Raw genomic sequence first — 18,458 nt, forward strand, 5'->3', positions numbered from 1 at the left:
TTATCCTTGACAACAGGGTATGAGCATGCACTCAGAGAAACATGCCCTACTGCTCCCTCTAACTAGAGGGAGGGAGTTCCCCTTTCTAACTAGAAAAGGCAAAAAACCTCAAAGATGCTGCTGTCATTTCATTTCTGAAAGAGGGTGCAACATTCATAATTCTTCTTTATAAAGTACCTTTGATTTCAAACTTGAGGAGTTGAAAGATTCATGTAGCATCACTATGGGTCAAGAACACACAATAAAGAAAACCTTAGTAACATGAAAAAAATAGTTTGACACACCTTCAGAATTGCTGGGGGTGGAAGGCGAACTTTGACCTTTTCATCCTTGCCAACCAGGATAGATGCAATAATTTGACAGGCTTTGGCTCGATCAAAAAAGGTATCTTTTAATGTAAGAAGGTAAGCACCTGGAATGAAAAAAGTATCATGACAGACTGAATTTAGATTCCATTTAAAAGTCATTGCATACTCAGTGTTAATTATTTCATTCTTATATGAATCAGCTACTTACTGTGCAAAACAACAATAGTTTAGACAGCTTTAGTTGTAAATCCTTTCCAGAATTTTGTTGAATTGCTCCACACTAAATGTCTAAAAATTACGAAGAGTCTATTTATATAACTTACTCTCTTGATCTCAGACTCTATTTCCTAAATAAAACAAAGCCTCAGTATTTATTTTTGTAAACCTTCTTCCTTATATTCATTGAACATTTCCTAACACATTAAAGACATTGAAGGTACATACTGGAGGTTAAAGCTAATAGTTATTGAATGAAATTAATTCCTCTACCATAATCATAAGCAGTTTACATTGTCTACTGAATGCAGACAAAGATCTCAAACATTCATTTGCAGAAAAACACACTCAAAGGTAGTAATAATAGCAGCTATAAAGGTAGACAACATCAGAAATTACTCTGAGGGCATCATTATCTTCCAGGAAAACATGGGCCTTATTTAATAATGTTACTTTGACTTGTGAAAGGTGGAAGTTTTTAATTAATATAGAAAATCTCTGAAAAAGGGAAGTGATTCTGAAGGAACAACTGTTAGATCACACAGCTCTGAAACCAGCTCATACACACCTGTGAGGAAATCTTGAATAGCAGCAATAAGAGGCTCTCCATTTCTAGGTGTCACCAAGTTTGCTTTAGTCTGCATGACACAAAAAGATGTTATGCATTTGAAGACACTGATATTCCATTGGCTATTTAAAATGGAATCTATCATTTAAGACATTTATTTTATGGTGAGATGGTCAAAGCTTATTCTAAATGGAACTACAGCTTTCTTCAAAAAGATGGAAAAAAGAAGTCAGAAGTTTCAGTTCACTTTCATCCATGCACATCTACTGACAGCTAAGGAATAGTCTGAGAAAAGTTACTGGAAATAGCATATTCTGTTTCCAAACAGAAGTGGCAAACAACTTGATGTGTTTTGGTAGGACAGGGAAGGGAAGACAAGCTAGCTTTGAGAACAGGGGAAAGGACAAGAGGTGTTACATTCACTATAGGGATCAACTGCAATACTGCAAGTGGTGTAATCCCTCCTGATGGGTAACAATAAGGCCACCTCTAGCCCCATGATCTTCTGTTTTACTCAAACTACGGCTCCAGTTCATCACCCCCACCCATGGAGCAGTTTTGCCTGAACCCATTTCTCACACAGACCTGAATCACACACTTGGGGGTGTTCTTTTTAAGCTCACAAGTCAGTTCAGTGAGCTCCAACAGGCTGCAGCCAACAATTGTATGGGTACACCTGAACTGAGAATAGCATTTGGTATTGCTAAAGGAGCAATGGATTTGTAAACCCTCAGCTACTGACTCATACCACAGATCAAAGATTGCAACCATCAGATCCTTATTTATCTTCCCTCCCTTCTCCCTTTCTGACCTGCTCTATGAGCCCACTCCCTCCTGCCTTCTCTGGGAAGCTGCACTCTCCAGTGCAAGCCCAGTATCACCACCTCATCTCCAGCTGGTCCATCCAACTGCAATTCCCAGGCTGTCAGACCAGAAGCAAATGATGGATCTGCTGGTAACAGAGTCACCCTGGTAGCCATCTCTAAGGACAGTCAGGCAGAAGCATACTCATGACATCTACACTGCAATTTCCCCAAAGGCTAGTTGATTACCAGGTTGTAACAGTCCTAATTTATTCTGAAGTGGTTTTTGCAGAGTTTTCAAGCAGCTTCAAAGTTGGAAAATATCCACACCCAGCAATCTTGACAGTACTTCAGATTTCACATGCAAGTTAATAACTAAAGGACTCAGCCCATCTGTCACCAGCAAAATCCCAACATGAGCATTTTATCTACCCACCCCCATTAAAACAAGTGCTTCTGCTTTTGCTTCTTCAGTCTGAGGAAGGTGAAGGTTCATCTCATCTCCATCAAAGTCAGCATTGTATGGTGTACAGACACACTCATTGAACCTGAATGTCCTATGAGGTTTTACTCTAGCCTGGAAAAGGAAAAAAAAGATTAGGTACACACAGTCAATCATGGCTAAAAAAAAGCCATGCTCAAGTGCTTCCTTTTTATATTACAAAAATGAATCAAAATTCCTGATTATAGGATTTGACTCAGCAGGAACTGACAGAAATTGTGTTCAGATTATATTATAGAAATGTAGCTAATAATTTTCATTATGAAATATTTATTAAAAGCACACAAGACAACATGCTTTGTAGAGATCACATCAACTCCACAAAAATGAAATGCTCACAGAAGAAGACATGGCAAGGTCAACTATGGCTGTTGGAAGAAGTGTGCATACAGAATCCTGTCTGGGTACACATCAATTCCCATACACAGGCACAACTGCACTGCATTCATCCTTGCCTCACACACTGTTTCAGCAGGAGCTGTTGATTTTTGCTTGTGTAAGACAGAAACACCATAAAGGCCAAGTGCCTGGCATTGCAGGCTGCACTGTCTGTGCCAGCCTGTGTGCACTCACAATGTGGGCCATGATGCTCAGCTTGTGCAGAGAGGGCTGCCTGTTGAACAGGACAATGTCACCATCGATCAGATGACGCTCCACAATGTCACCAAACTTCAGCTCCTGGGCCATCTTCTCTCGGTTCCCGTACTTCAAAAACCTTCATAGGAAGGGAGAACAATGCAGTCAGAAGATACACAGACACTAAACAAAGACAACTAAAAATTAATTCTGTGTTTATAATGCCAACTTTTCCATTAAACACTGGAGTATTTGTATTACAATACCTAGAAAACAAAACTGGTATGGACTGAACATCAGTCACTGCTATTCTAAGCAATGAACCTATTTTGGCATTAGTCAACAAAGCTACAGTGATTAGGCATTAAGTAAGAAAAAAGTCCATTTTTAAGTGCACAGAATTTATTTCAATTCTATCAGAGTATAGGAAGTTTCATTCATGTATTACCCCTCCTTCCTACATATAAACTGACTTTAGATTAGCTCTCACATGAAAACAGCCAGTACAACTTGCCCAAAACCACCTGTTTTCACTTGTGTCTGTTCTACACCCTCCATTTCAGCTAAGATCAACTCAGACATAAAATAATCTAACTGCACTTCAACGTCATTAGTACATGTGCACTTTAGTTTAAATGCAAGAAACTATTTTAAAAACTGGTACAATAAACCTGAGAACATAAAGACATATCTTTCTCTACTGCCCTGTATGAAAGGTTCTAAAAATAAATTTTAATCCCTGCAGATATAACTGCCTTCATATACCAACAAGAACAAGGTGATAGGGAGAAATAAAAAGTGAATCATTACAGATAAGCACAATACCTTTTCATTTGAGTGTGCCTTTGTTGTATAAAGTTTGCTCCAGGATGAACATCAGGACCATTGCAGACAAGTTTCCTCATAAAATTAATATTTGCTTTGTTCACCTGTTGCATAAAGACTTCAATCAGAAACAAGCAGTACATGTTTCAGGATCTTGTTTTTACTGATGGCTTTTGTATTCTCAAATTTTAGGCTCAACTGACAACCCCCTTACACAGCCTCCAGTGCCGAGGGGAACTCGCAGGATGGAATAGAGGAGAAAAACACCAGCCTATCTTAGAGCAGGATATCAGAGGGAAATTAAATTAAAAATCTGGGAGGGAAACTTAGAAATAAAAGCACCCATCCACTCCTTTGCAAAAATCTGTGAATGAATTGAAAAAACATGAAGCAAAAGTCTTAGTTGTAGACATGTCACTCCTTACACCACACCTTGCCAGCACTTGCCTACATCCAATACCACAGATCTTTATTTGCCAGCAGCAAGAGAACTGGCAAAGCATCAATGAATGGCATTTCCAACATAATGCAGTACATTCCCTCCCTTTTACAGTGAGTAAAGAAACATCATCAAGGTCTGACTTAGGGAAAAAAATAGAATAGAAAAAGTTTTTGAGTCCTATACTACTTACCTTTTCAGGAAAGGTCAATATTTTAGCAACATGAATAGGCACTGCTACTTCATCTATTCTCAAGTTAGGATCAGGTGAAATGACTGTTCTGCCAGAAAAATCCACTCTCTTTCCAGACAGATTGCCTCTAAACCGACCTAGCAAAATAAAACAGTTGAAACTCTTTAAATAAAAAGTTGTCAAAATGTTATGTGTTAAGACAGTACATTAGAACATCATTTAAGGAACAGCACTGAGGTGCTACACAGCAGTAGCAGAAGGAGACTTGGCAACAGGAAAGATTTGTGGTTCAATTATAAAAAAATTATTAAAAGCAATTTTTAGACAAACCTTGCTTTCCCTTAAGTCTCTGAACAAAACCTCTGGTCCATTTTTTAGGTGCCATGTTGAGGGGTATGCCAGAGAGCTCACTATTAATGTACAGGGCACACTGCAGTTGAAGAAAATCCCAGTCTTCCATAATCATCTGTGTTTTGGCTCCTGATATCCTATGCTAAACAAAATAGTAATCCAATTCAGAAAATAAATGTAACAACATATATTAAACTAGACAAGTTTTCTGTATGAGTACAACTCTTCCTTTGCAAAAAATATCATGAAACTTCCATCAATTGGAATGAAAAAGGGAAAATAACTTCGTGAGAAGATGCATATTACTATAGCATAAGGCACATCACAAGGGAACCCAGCAAAAAAGAAAAATCTTTTGACTAATATGGGCTTTGAACAAATGCTCACAAAATTAGGTATTTCTTTCAGTTACATTTTTCCCAATCAACTTAAGCTAATATAACTTAACTGACAGGAAAATCAGTAGTTAATAGTTTTTCCATCACAGAAGAATTAGTATTCAATTCATTTTGTCTGCCTGACAAAGGAACAGTTTTGCCAAGTGTGAAAAGTATTATTCTGGTAGAAGCCCTCTTCTAAGCAAATGATAAAATGTCAAATCATCTTTTAGTCTCAATTTGACAGCTATGCTAAATGAAACCTGATTTCTCAAGATCAGATGGTGGAATAAATAAAGCACAAAAATGTAAGAAAAGAGGAAGGTCTACAAGAAAAAAATCAAACCCAAATCAATAGGTGTAATATTTTCATTGTAAGTAACTATGCAAAAAGTGTGACAGTCATGGGAGAGGGAAAAAAAAGAAAAGATTAAAAAAAAGTAAATGGATCAGAGCTGAAATGAAGAAACATTTCTCATAAGAACCCAGCAGACCTTCAGCAGATCCTACACTGCAAGCAGCCACTCAGCCAGTCCCATCTGAAGTAAGCTGCTCCTGTCTCTCAGTAAAATGCCCAACATCATAGAAATACAGCACCAGACTGTAAGCACTAAACCCATTTGCTATATTCAATCCCACACAAATCCTTCTGAAGGCAGCAGTCTCAGAGGGTGAAGGCTGACTCACCTTTTTTATCACATCATTGAGGAAAATGATCTCTGTCAGTTTCATTGTCAAATCATCCTCATTGGTGCCAGACTTCAAATCGCTCACCACAGAGGGTCTGATACACAGTGGAGGCACCAGGAGCCGTGTGAGGATCAGATCTGAAGGTTTACCTGCTTGTGGGTTCATTAGAAGTAGAGGGATGTCTTCCACTGGGATTCTTTTAAAGAGGTTCAATACTACCAAAGGATTCAAGTTTTCCTACAAAATCCATTGGGAAAATGGGGAGAAGAAGCCATCGTATCAAGTTCCAATGCCTCCCTCCCCCCCTTATTTTATTGATGCTCAGAAATAGTCATTTTCAAAGGCAAATACAGAACTATTCATGCAAACATGGTTTATTTATTCTGAACCAATGTTTTTAGCATCTCAAATGTTAGCTTGCTATATAGTCTTTCATTCCATTTTTCCCCTGTATCTGCATGTTTACTTCCTAGTGTGTTGCTCTGTTGTCTCAAGAGTTAATGGAGACTATCTCACTGTCAATAGAGAAAGCAACTCAATTAATATCCTACAACAAACTTACAGTACATTGCAGTCATTTTATTAGTAAAAAAATCACATGATCACAGTACTACCTAGATATTTCTCTCGTCTTAGTACATCTACTGCTGTGTTCATTACTTTTTCCATCCAAGTATGTACCTGGAGATTTTTCCAGCTTGCTACGAGCAGAAGGAAACAAAACTGAATACAATGGACAGCTAATGAAACAAATAGCAAATTAAGTCTGCTCTTTCTCAACATTAAGAACTTCTGATGAAAAAAACGCATGCATGGGAATTAATACCTGTCTTACAGTAAACCTATATATACATGCAAACTTTATATGGACCTGTGTTTCTTCTTCCTGTTCTAGTTTATAGAAGCACAACACACTGAGAACATTATTTACAGGCAGATGATGGTGTACCAGAACATGCTAATATACTAAATTTCTCATTTTAGGAAATTAACATTATTGCACTGGATACAAACATTCTTCATCCATCTTTTGATATACAAAATTCTTGGGTCATTACAAGACTTGAGCTGACACATTGCAAGGCTTTAAGAAGTTTTATTTCATGCACAAAAAAGAGCAAAAAATGTAGGTAAATAATAAAATTCACCTGAGCTCTTCCCAGTAAGGGCTCCACTTCTTTGTTATATTCAATGGCAGTTTCAAAGGACTGGAGAAAAGTAGATACTACTGGATCTACAACTTTCTTATTTGTCTTGTACTTTTCATGTATTATCTTCAACAAACCACACTTCTTCACAGTTCCTGCAAGAAATTAAATATAGATTGCCTTGGGGTTTTATTTCAAAAAAAACAAAAACACAAAACACCACCAAAACTTAAGTTACAGTTCTAAAACAAGCTAAACCTTCAGTGAACATAAGAAAAAGTTAAAACTTTATCAGCTTTATTAAGCAGCTTCCTAAACTCAGAAAAACAAAAGGACAATCAAGTTATACCTTTTCATATGAATGGCTTGGTATACCTACATGATGGTGCAGCCTCTGAGGCTGAAAGTAGGTGGTTTAGCCCACACCTTTAATTCAGCTTCCTCTCATTCACAGCAGATATTTTTAAAGTAGAAGTTTCCACACTAAAAACAGGATTAAGAAGTGCCATTTAGGTATCTTACCAGTATCTTCTGAAGTAATTTTGGAAGTGGATTACCAGAAAAATCTGATAAATATTTTCATGTCACACAGCTAACATGATTCATCAAACTTCCACAGACAAATCCAAATGCTCAATTTGTTTCACTGAAGTATTCTGACCCATCATATAACTTCTCTAAATGCCCACTGTTTATGCCCCCTATGTGTAGACAGGGCACCTATGATAAAATAGCTCTACTTTTATTGAGTTGCTTAACATTTCAGCAAAGAACCCACAATTTTCATGAGTTAGAAGTTAAGTTATGGACTAACCATCTACTATAAACCTGTAATAGACCAAGTCCTTAAACAGCAGTAGCAGGTGATCAGTAAAAATGAAAAAAAACAAGACCTATTTCGAAAACCACATACAAACTCTTACAAAAATACTCTGCCCTGAAGAAGGAATAATCTTAAGGTAATTTACTTCGGTGATGAAAAATGATACTCACTCAAAATTACAAATGCTATCAATGCTTCTGTATGAACATATTCATCATTGCCAATAGCTCCCAATATTTTTAAAAACACATTAAATGGGGTGTTTTTGTCATGACTGAAGTATCAAATATTGGTTACAACATGAAACATGAAATACTACAAGCAACTAGGAAAATGTCAGTATCCACACAAATGAGGTTAACAAGGATGTGCCTGGCTCTAAAAATGCAATTACCTGTTTCTTAATGAAGGCCAGAGAGAACACCCACTAGCTGTGCAATGAACAAACATATTCAAGATTTGGATCCTACCACAAGGTGAAAACCACCAAAGCAGATAACATCACAAACTGCTCATGCTGATACTCACCATTAAAGGCCCCACAGTAGGGACAAGTGTTTTTCTTTCGGCACTTCTCAGACACTTTCTTTTTCAGCCCTCTCTTCTGAAGATATGTAAGGCCAGGTCGTTTTAGGTAATCTAAAAACTGCTTTTTTTCTTCCACTGACAGCATGATGCGGCAACAGGTTTTGCAGATCATCTTAAAGGTAAACATATATAAACACAGTTGTTTCAGAGACACATTCAGAGATGTAACCTCTTGAACTACAGCTTAAGTTCTTCAACACAGTGCATTTCTTTGAATGAGATACCACTGTCTTGATTAGAAGACCAAATCACATACTGGAATATACACTAACAAGCACATGAAAAAATACAGTCAATAAGGCAAATAATTACCTAAGCTCTGCAGGGCATTAAATCCATATAAAGCAAACAGAGCTTTGATTTACTTGGATGTTCTGAAAGCCAAATTATCCTGCATATATTTAATTCAAACTGCAGAAAAATAATATAATTTTTCAATCTGAGATTACATAGAACATCACTAAGACTGGTCTTTAAATACATGTATTTTACAGAAGAAAATGTACACAAACATAGGTTCCTAATGCAACCTTATTTTGGCCTTCTCAACTACTTTCAAGCATCATCTTTACTGAAAATGTCCTTTTTTAGACCAGAAACTGACAGGAAATCACGATCATGTTTACCTGCAAGATACCTATCACAGCTTTGAAGTACCCAACGTGAAAGCATGGTAGTTCTAAGTCAATGTACCCATAATGCCCTAAGCAGTCAGCCAGACTTTTGCCACAGGTTTCACAGGGACGGTCTTTTTCACTGGTTCCCTTTGGGAGAAAGACAACACACATGCAGAGGAAAAGTTAGCTGTAACTGATAGGATAGATACAGAACACAGCAGTTTATAAACTGGTCAGGAATCCTAGTAGCAAAGCCACTCCTTTTCCCCAGCATCAGAAGCACAGCAATAGCATTACAGTCACTCTGACCCTTAAGAAAAATGGCTTTTACACACAGCCCCTGCTGACAACAATGACCTGGACTCGGGCAGCTCTTACAAATTATTTACAGACTGTTACTTAGAAATTATTTACAGATTACTACAATCTACACTGTGGCATTTAAATCACACATGCCTCTGGGTATCCCAGCAGTTTGGGAGAAAAGTAACTTACTTCCTGCCTACCAAAACTGTAAAAATAGTAACTGGCATTGCAACTAATAGTCTATGAACTTCAAGTAAAGACTCATTTGAACTTACTTTGGACAAACAGTATGTTTCAGTGACCCCAACCTTTTTTTAACCACTTGAGCAACTCCCCAGAAAGAGATTGGAAAGCCAAAGAAAGGTCCTCACCATGCGATGGTCCAGCACTCCATACTGCAGCGGAGAGTGATGGTTGTCCTGACTATACAAATTCTTGCTGACCACTTGAATGTGAGCTTGCTGACGCATCTCTTCTGGAGACTTCATTCCAAAACAGATGTGGCTTCTGGGATAGGAAATTTCAAATATATGTACGGGTACATACATATAGGCATATAGATATATATACACACACATGCAAAACTACTTATAATGACAAGCACACCTACATGCAAGTTATCACAGAAACAACTGGGTTGAAAAACACCTCAGAGATCACTGAACCCAACCTATAACCAAACACCACCTTGTCAATTAGACCACAGCGTTGAGTACCACATCTGAGCTTTCCTTAAACACTTCCAGGGACAGCGACTCCACCCCTCCCTGGGCTGACCATTCAATGCTTCAACATCCCTTCTGTGACAACGTTCTCTCTCATTCCCAATCTAAACCTTCCCTAGTGCAACTTAAGGCATTCTCATTCAGTCACGGGTTGCCTGGGAGAAGAAAGCAATTCCAAGCTGCCAACAGCCTCCTTTCAGGTGGTTTTAAAAAAGAGATAAACTCTGCCCTAAGCCTCCTCTTCTCCAAGCAGAACACCACAGCTCCCTCAGACGCTCCCCCCTAGGGCTGGTGTTCTTTCAGCAGCCTCGCTGCCCTTCTTAGGACCCCAAAGCATTCTAAAACAATGCAAAGGTAGCTAGGTTGAGTCAAAACATTGCTGAAACAGGATCTTTTCAAATAACTATAAAAAATAAAGCTGTTTTACGGTGAGTTGGTGGTTTTTATCTGAGAGACTTATCGACCTTCCTGGGCATCCCCCTAGCTGTACACAGGCACAGTCACCCATGTGGGAGAGCCCAGCCTGCGGCAGCGCTCCGATGAGCGGAGCAGCCGTGTCACGAGCCGTTCACCACGGCCCTCCACACCAACACTGCCAGCTCCGGCTACAGCGGTTCTATTCCCCGCAACTCTGCCGCTCCCCGCCACAGCCCGCTGGCACCGGACGATCCCACTCACATTTTCTTGGCCACATCGGTCTCCCTGAACTGCTCCTTCACCATCGCGGCGGCTGCAGCGGCGCCCGGGCGGCTGCACGCGGGGCCTGGGCCGGGGCGGTCAGCGCGGCCTCCGCCCGCAGCGCCCCCTGCCGGCACCGGGGGACACCTCCACGGAGGGAACCTCCACAGCCGCTCCGGTGCTCAGTGCGCAGCAAAGAAACTACTCCCCGTGTTCAGGGGGAACTTCCCGAGCATCGCCGGCACACCGCCCCTTGGCCTGTTAGCCGGCACCACGGAGCCGAGCCCAGCCCCGCTCTCTGACACCCCTCCTTTTCTATGCACACGAATGAGGCTCTCTGTCAGCTATCTCTTCCCGAGGCTAAAAAAGCCCAACTCCCGGAGCCCCACGCAACTCCCCAACCAGGCTGCGCCGCCACATTCAGTCCGTGGTTCTGCGTGTCCCCACAGCAGCCCTAAGTCACCAGCGGCGGGACCCCCAGCGGGCACAGCCCGACAACAGGGACAGCACACAGCGGGGCTGAGCTCGGCCAAAAGCGATACGCGGCACACAGGAAGTTCACCCTTTTCCCATCAGGACATTACGCGCTTTCTACCACCGCTTTTATAGGGCACACGAAAGCCACGCCCATCGCTATTTCGGGCCAGGACCGACGCTAAAAAGGGCGGCGCCACGCTCAGTTCTACTACTGGTGGAAGCACGTCTGTGCCTCCTTATAATTGGCCTGGGAGGGGTTGTCGGTCTCTTTCTCTTCCGGTTGCAGGAACGGCGGTGGCAGCCATGGTGAGTGCCTGGTTTGAGCCGCGCCATCCGCCCTGTACCGGCGCCATCCGTGCCTCGCCGCGCCCCCGCACCGCCGCGCTCTGCCGGCCCGGCCCGCCCGCACCCGCCCGCGGGGGTATGGCGGACACCGAGCCCCCGCTCCTGTGGCTGGGCCGCCGCGCGTCTGTGCCTGCCGGCCGCAGCGACCTGCGGGGTGAGGGCGGTGCTGCGGGTTGGGCCGCTCTGTGTCCGTACTCTGATAGCGAAGCACCCGTGTGCTGCCGCTCTCTGGGGGCTGCCGTGGGTCACATCCGCGATTATTGCGGCTGTTCCTCTCTGGAAGCCTTGTGGAAGCAGTGATGTGCAGGGTTTTTAGAGAAACTTGTACATTGTGTCAGGAAGAACATAGCTGGCAGCTCGAGGGAGCTGATCTGTTTTCTCAGCCGTGGTGCGGCTGTACCTGGAGAGGAATGTCCAGTTTTGGCCTCCTCAGTCCAGGACAGACATGAAGCTCCTGGAGCGGTTCCAGTGGAAGGGGACTGGAGCATTTCTCCTGTGAAGAAAGGCTGAGAGAGCTGAACGTCTTCAGCACAAGAAGAGGTGATGGAAAGGCTGCCTTATCAGTGTTTGGAGGGGGGTATCAGAGGATGCAGCCAGACTCTGTTTATTGGTGCTAGGCAGTAGTACTGGAGCCCAGGTAATTTGACGTGAGGATTAGGAAGAGTTTCTTTACTGTTGCAGTGCATGGTCAATCATTCTGTTCTATATCCTTACTTCCCTTTCACCCTGTGCTTTACCCCCCACCCACTTCATGTCCTTACTTTGAGGTCCAGTGCTAACACAGCAAGTGCCATGCTGAGCATGTAATTTACTGAAAAAACTGGCTAAGTTTTTCTGGACCTACTGACCTGTTTTTCTTTTCAAGCAAGAACATCCAGGAATCTTGGGTGCTCCCTTGTGCTTAGAGGTGGGAAGCCATAGAGGCAGTAACATTTGGGCTTAGGAGGAAGCTTCTGTTGTATTGTTAGAGTACTTGGGATTGAAATCCATGTCCTTTACTGAAAGCTGTGTCAGCTTTTCATGGTAGTGAAGGTGTGTTTGTTGCTGTTCTGTTTGGACGCTGGGGATGAGTTTGTCAGTTTCTCGCTGTATTTATTACTTCAAGGTGTTTTCTGTGGCCCAAGACAAGCCCACGTACATTGTGAGGTCACTGTCAATATCTGAGGCTCCTAAACATTGTGGTAGTGTGCATTATTTGTGCTCATATTCAGCTTCTGTTGCATTTGTAGCTATTGTTTTGTTTTATTGCATGTTTTCTCTTGCAGAATGACACAGTGACCATCCGAACCAGGAAGTTCATGACCAATAGACTTCTGCAGCGCAAGCAGATGGTAAAAGACTACAGAAAATTGCATTTATTTTTTTGGTGGTTCTGGGCTGGAAGAAGGCTTAGCTGCTATAAATATGGGGCCCTTAAAATCTCTGGGGTTCTTAAGTAAGGAATTGTAAGAGCGTATGGGTTTAAATGTGTTGATGTATGCTCAAGGTAAATTGTGATGGTGGAGTTGTACCAGCTTGTGACTGGATGTTGAGGAAAATTTCTGCACCAAAAGGATTATTAAGCATTGGAGTAGGCTCCTCTTGGAAGTGGTTAAAACATCTCTGGAGGTATTTAAATGACATGTAGATGTAGCACTTGAGAACATGGCTTAGTGACATTGAGACAAGTTTGCATCTACTGTTGGATTTAATAATTTTAAAGGTATTTTTCAGTTGAAATAACTCAGTGAAGCAAGAAACTTCTGAATGCTTTTGTGTCAAATGAATTATAGCTTGTGCTCCTCAAGTGCCTTAGTTTAAATGCTGAGCTCATGGTGTGACTGTAGCACCTGGTGGGGCTGTGTACTGGACATTGACCTTTTATCAAATTGTTTAAATTCTTTCTCAGGTCATTGATGTTCTTCATCCTGGAAAGGCCACAGTCCCCAAAACAGAAATCAGGGAAAAGCTGGCAAAAATGTACAAGACAACCCCTGATGTAATTTTCGTCTTTGGCTTCAGAACTCACTTTGGTGGTGGCAAGACAACTGGTTTTGGCATGATCTATGATTCCCTGGACTATGCAAAGAAAAACGAACCCAAGCACAGGCTTGCCAGGGTATGTTGTTTTCTCATGTCTGGAAATCAGGATTTGCACGTGTAAAAACTCAGGTTTTGTAAAGTACAGTTGTATGAGAGCTCGTAAAATAGCACATGTTAACTTCTGCACTTGCAAAATAGGCTGAGTGTGTTTTTATTCTCTATTGCTAGGGAATTGGGAAGGCAAAACTGATAATACCAGAGATGTTTAGCAGTAACTTTTAACAAAGCTGTATTTGGAGTATAAAATAAGCATAAGAAATGGGGCTGATCCATGTGCCTCTGCGATGTTTATGTTCTATGTTGAATCATTCATTAGTTAATGATCTCACTACTTAGTTAATATTTCATATGTAAACTTTTTTTGAACATTTCAGAAATTCTAGAACTATTAAAGAGTTGTTAGTAGAGAAACAATGTTAAAAGCAACTTTCAACTGTTTCTAATAGCACGGCTTGTATGAAAAGAAGAAGACTTCCAGGAAGCAGCGAAAAGAGCGTAAGAACAGAATGAAGAAAGTCAGGGGCACAGCCAAGGCAAATGTTGGTGCTGGCAAGAAGGTAGGATGAGAATATCTTTTAAGGCAGAGTGAACATATGCCATTGAAATGTTGATTATGAGTTCTACAACAGAATAACATTGTTTTTCTTCCATTTTTTCACCTGTTCTACTGGATAACAGAAGGTAAACTCTGTATTGTATAGCTTGTCATCAGCTCAGTAGCTTAGTTTTGCTCCTCACTGCTGCCAGCCTAGCTGATATGACATGAAACAATGCTTCCTAAATTACTGTTTCCTCTGTGTCACTGTTAAACTTCATCAATCTAACAGTGTTGCTCTAATCACATAACTCAGTCTCGCAATACACACTTGAGATAATTTTAACACTTGTTAATCAGACTGCCTAAACCCCTAATGCTTACTCCACCAAGTTACTGTTGGTATGGTGTTCCTTACCCAGGTAAGTTTGTTAAGGATGTGTGGTGTAGGCAGTGAGGACAGTATGTAAGAAAGATAAGGTAGAATGCCTTGGGGTTTCAGGGACTGATGCCCAAGGTGGTGGAGTCTTCCTCTGCTGAGGCTAGACCCCTGGGCTGTGGCTGTGACCTGATAAAGGCAGGTTAGGGGGAGGCAGACTTCTATCATAAAACAAAACCAAAGCTGAGGAACAGGTTGGGTGGGAAGCCAGTCACTTTCCCTCACAGTGTTCCATCTTCTGATAAAAATTAAATAAGCTGTGCAGGCCAGTGAGTTTTTTTTCAGGTGTTTTAACAAGGGGAGAGAGGGTAATGGGTTGTGATGCTTAGTTCTGTAGCTGTGAAAATACCTTGATATCTTGAACTGTAGTAATCTTCACTTTTGCTTTTTTCCTACTTTCTTGGAACTCTCCATCAGAAATGAAGTATCTGCAGGTACTGGAAATGAGCATGGATTTGGTGCCTGAATTACACATCACTGAAATGTGTCTGTTCTTTTAATGGAAGCACTGTACTGCCTTGTATGCATGTTTGATTTGAACTTACATCTGTCATGTGAGGGTTCACTTAATGACATAATGAATTTTATTTGTGTGACATGGAAGTAAAATTTGGCTACTAGCAAACCAGACCTTTTGAAATTAGTGTATCAGCTTTATAATAATTCCCAGTGAGAATAAATCCAAGTAACTCAATGTTGTTGACTTGAGACATTGGATCAGCCACCACAGGATCTGATTCAAAGCAGTACAGTGCACTTGCATGTGTAACCTGACCATTGTGTGAAAGTAGTGGTGTACGTGAAAGCTAAGTCACATCACACCTGCTACGTTTGAGATGGTGCTTGGAAATGGCACAGTTGTCAGCATTAAACTTTATTTACTATTGCCCAGCAATATTCCAAGTTAACACACAAATTACAGTGCAATTGGAAATCTTAGTGAAGTTACATTTTGTAGTTAGTGGAGGTAACTACACAAGTTAAGTTCTTGTTACCCCTGGGTGGAAGGGAACAAGTGTTACTGACAGTTAGTAGATCAGGGAACTACTCTGCTGGAAAACATTAAGAGCCTTCTTCCTTTGTGCTTTAATGCTGTTTTAATCATGAAGTCCTACAGTGGTTTATGGCACAAAATTAGCATTTGATGTAGTAGTAACACCTAATGTTACTACTAGTAGTAAAACCTAATGTTACACACTTCTGTCAGTGCCAAGGGAGCCATTTTGTGTTGCACCTATCCCAGTAGTATGGAGGAACTTTTTTCTTTTAAGATTTTTGCACCTGAAGGTAGCTGGTTTTGAGTGTTAATGAAAAGTGAGCAGATGACTTGCTTGAATTATTAATGGTGTCCAGTTCATAGAAGCTCCTACAGCATATCAGCAGTTCAGAAATTGAAGGCAGGGATTGTGCCTTGTAGCAGTTACATGGGAGATGTGACTTCTGTATCAAGTGCTTGTCAAACTAACATGTAGTCGTAGTGGCAGGCAAACTGTGCTTTTGATTAGAGATATTTTGATGTCTTTTAAAATGATCTTTCAGTTGATGAGTATGCATGGGTTAGATTTGACTTGTTTACCAGATTTGCTAATCTTTGTGTTGTCACTTAAGATGAATTATTTTGTTCACTTCCCAAACAATGTACTTGAGAAGAATTCTGTGCTGCATTATAGAAAACCATTTGTGAAATACACTGAGCTTTGTCTTCAGAAATGTATGTTCAGAGATCATGATGTGGTATGGTTCATCATCATTATCACAGCTCTGTGGAAGAATTTTTAATAGGAGCCCTGGAACACATTTCTGAGTCCACCTACAGAATCTGTGAGAATTATTTTACCTTGTAACTCTGTCAGTACTTGATTCTGAGAAATATTTAGGCAAGTGTATATTCTAGAAGTTACATATGACGTAGTCATGAAAAATCAGACATAACTATGCTGATGACTTGTTTTCTTTGATGCTTCTTTTCACTTCTTACTCCTTTAGCATTCCCATTCTATTTTCCCTGCAGTTTCAAGAGAAGAATTTTCAAATATTTTGTGTTACTTAATACATTCTGTGGCTCTAGAGCTGGCTGAGCTTGCTAAAATTGGGAACAAGAATATGTGGATGTGCCTCTCCTGGCCTTTGCATTCAAAATAGTGATACTGAAATGCAAAATAATCTCCTCCCTCCCTTTAATGTCACAGCTGTAGCTGTGACAGCCTTTGACAGGTGGGGCTGTCAAACAGAAGTGTGGATGGGTAAGCACTTGGAAGCCATTGTGGCCTGTAGGTGTAATTGAACAGGCAGTTGCATTCTGAGCATTAGTTAAGCTCTAAATAGCTGTTGAGTTTAAGGGAGTGAGTGAAATCTAAGTCTTCTGTCTCTGCAGTAGTCACAACTTCGAGGGTTTCCTATCACATTTTAATGTGGTTAATTGAAAACAGTACATGAATGTCAGTAAAAACCCTCAAAGCTCAGTTTTCTACAGTAGTAGAATTTAGATAAAATTGTTACTAATTGATGCTTTCTTTTTTTCAGTAAATGAACATTCTTCAGGTGGAAAACAGATAACAGGTATGCCTTCAGAATGCTTTGTAAGGGCAGCCATTCAGCAGTGCGGTCATTATGATAACAACTCTGAGGTTTATTTTTGCAAAGACTCTGGTACCTGTGCAGACATAGAACCCAGTGCAAGAGTTTAAGGCTAAGAATATTTACAAACCACTTTTGCACTTACTACTGATTTGGTATCTTATGTGACTTGACTTGCATGAAATACCTGATCAGTATAAAGACTGAAATAGTACATTAGTTACTTCAGATTTACTGTTACCACAGTTGCTGATTCTTTAGTGTTACTGTTTTTAATTTGTAGGTATGCTGAAGAGGATAGATGTTTGGGTTTTATTGTCTAAAAGAGATTGAAGTAGCATGATACCTATGTTTGGAAGAGATGTATGTTGTTTTCTTACAGGTACTCATTTTGAGGTAAATACTTAGAAACGGGATGCTCTTACAGACAAGTCAGACTACATTTTTATATCTTTGCTGCAGGAGAACCTAAGTGCTGTGGTCAATGACTGCTCCAGAAAAAAACTGGTTTTATTACAAATGGTCTGAGTGACTCAGTTGGAAGGAACTTAAACATTAAACAGTCTGTCTGGGAGCTGATATAGTGAGTGTAATGTCTTAAACGGAAATCTGTCAAAGCAGTTGTAGCTTGTTGATCTCTTCTGCAAAATTGCTATAATTTAGGCTCATTTATTGCCATGGCAGTGCTAGGAAATTTTGAGCTTTATGCTCTTACAAGAAGAGCAGTGTGGTTCACCTTACTTATTTGGGAAACAGTCCTTCAGGCTTTATAAAAGCACAAGTGTAAAAATTGTTTTTGTCTGTTAGTGATCTGTTTTTTCCTTTACAGGCAGCATCATTCTATGAAGAAATAGAGAATGGATAACTCTGGAAAGCAGAGAATGCTCATCTAAATTTAACATCAATAAATTCTGTCAATAAAATACTGGTTTGCCTTTTAATTTTGATCCAAAAGCTACCATTTTGTAATGTTTGAGAAATTCATTATAGGTGTATGGTTTGCACTGGATTAAAATCTGTTCATAATTAAACAAGTCTTGTTTTGAGTATCAATTTAAAGTGAACCACAGCATCCTACAGGTAGTAGTAGGAGCTAATTCCAAGCAGGCAGTGTTGGAGGTAGGCATGGTCTTGTTCAAACTGTGTTTACAAAGTCCTTTTGTTTGGCTGCCTGTTTTATATAGACCTCTAGAACATAGAGCAAGGGAGAACCAAACATGCACACAGAGGCACTCAGAGCTGCCTACTTCCACAGTTAAGATTTTGGCTA

General features: G+C 40.5%; 2 protein-coding genes across 5 annotated transcripts in view; one reads left to right on the forward strand and one right to left on the reverse strand.

Moving 5' to 3' along the window:
* Positions 1-10,844, reverse strand: part of POLR3A (RNA polymerase III subunit A) — a 32,038-nt gene extending 21,194 nt beyond the window's left edge. For both annotated transcript variants that reach the window (XM_063163876.1, XM_063163875.1), the window contains exons 1-13: positions 10,734-10,844; positions 9,702-9,837; positions 9,034-9,171; positions 8,348-8,519; positions 6,997-7,151; positions 5,846-6,085; positions 4,761-4,923; positions 4,431-4,567; positions 3,799-3,902; positions 2,971-3,112; positions 2,332-2,472; positions 1,093-1,162; positions 285-412 (exon numbers count right to left, since the gene is read on the reverse strand). In XM_063163876.1, the coding sequence (XP_063019946.1) occupies positions 285-412; positions 1,093-1,162; positions 2,332-2,472; positions 2,971-3,112; positions 3,799-3,902; positions 4,431-4,567; positions 4,761-4,923; positions 5,846-6,085; positions 6,997-7,151; positions 8,348-8,519; positions 9,034-9,171; positions 9,702-9,837; positions 10,734-10,777 (1,770 nt within the window). In that variant the 5' untranslated portion in view covers positions 10,778-10,844. The remainder of the gene's footprint in view (positions 1-284; positions 413-1,092; positions 1,163-2,331; positions 2,473-2,970; positions 3,113-3,798; positions 3,903-4,430; positions 4,568-4,760; positions 4,924-5,845; positions 6,086-6,996; positions 7,152-8,347; positions 8,520-9,033; positions 9,172-9,701; positions 9,838-10,733) is intronic.
* A 548-nt stretch (positions 10,845-11,392) lies between these two features.
* On the forward strand, positions 11,393-18,111 carry RPS24 (ribosomal protein S24). 3 transcript variants are annotated; one of them, XM_063163879.1, is made up of 7 exons: positions 11,397-11,516; positions 12,821-12,886; positions 13,444-13,653; positions 14,084-14,194; positions 15,029-15,045; positions 17,135-17,170; positions 18,018-18,111. In XM_063163879.1, exons 1-5 carry the CDS (start codon positions 11,514-11,516, stop codon positions 15,032-15,034), a joined length of 396 nt encoding a protein of 131 aa, XP_063019949.1. In that variant the 5' UTR covers positions 11,397-11,513; the 3' UTR covers positions 15,035-15,045; positions 17,135-17,170; positions 18,018-18,111. The 3 variants fall into 3 exon arrangements, with proteins under 3 accessions (XP_063019948.1, XP_063019949.1, XP_063019950.1); XM_063163880.1 differs by lacking the exon at positions 15,029-15,045 and having other exon boundaries at positions 11,398-11,516; XM_063163878.1 differs by lacking the exons at positions 15,029-15,045; positions 17,135-17,170; positions 18,018-18,111 and adding an exon at positions 14,316-14,970 and having other exon boundaries at positions 11,393-11,516.
* The last annotated feature ends 347 nt before the right edge of the window (positions 18,112-18,458 follow it).

The sequence above is a fragment of the Melospiza melodia genome, chromosome 9, assembly GCF_035770615.1.
Source record: "Melospiza melodia melodia isolate bMelMel2 chromosome 9, bMelMel2.pri, whole genome shotgun sequence".
In the NCBI taxonomy this organism is placed as follows: Eukaryota; Metazoa; Chordata; class Aves; order Passeriformes; family Passerellidae; genus Melospiza; species Melospiza melodia.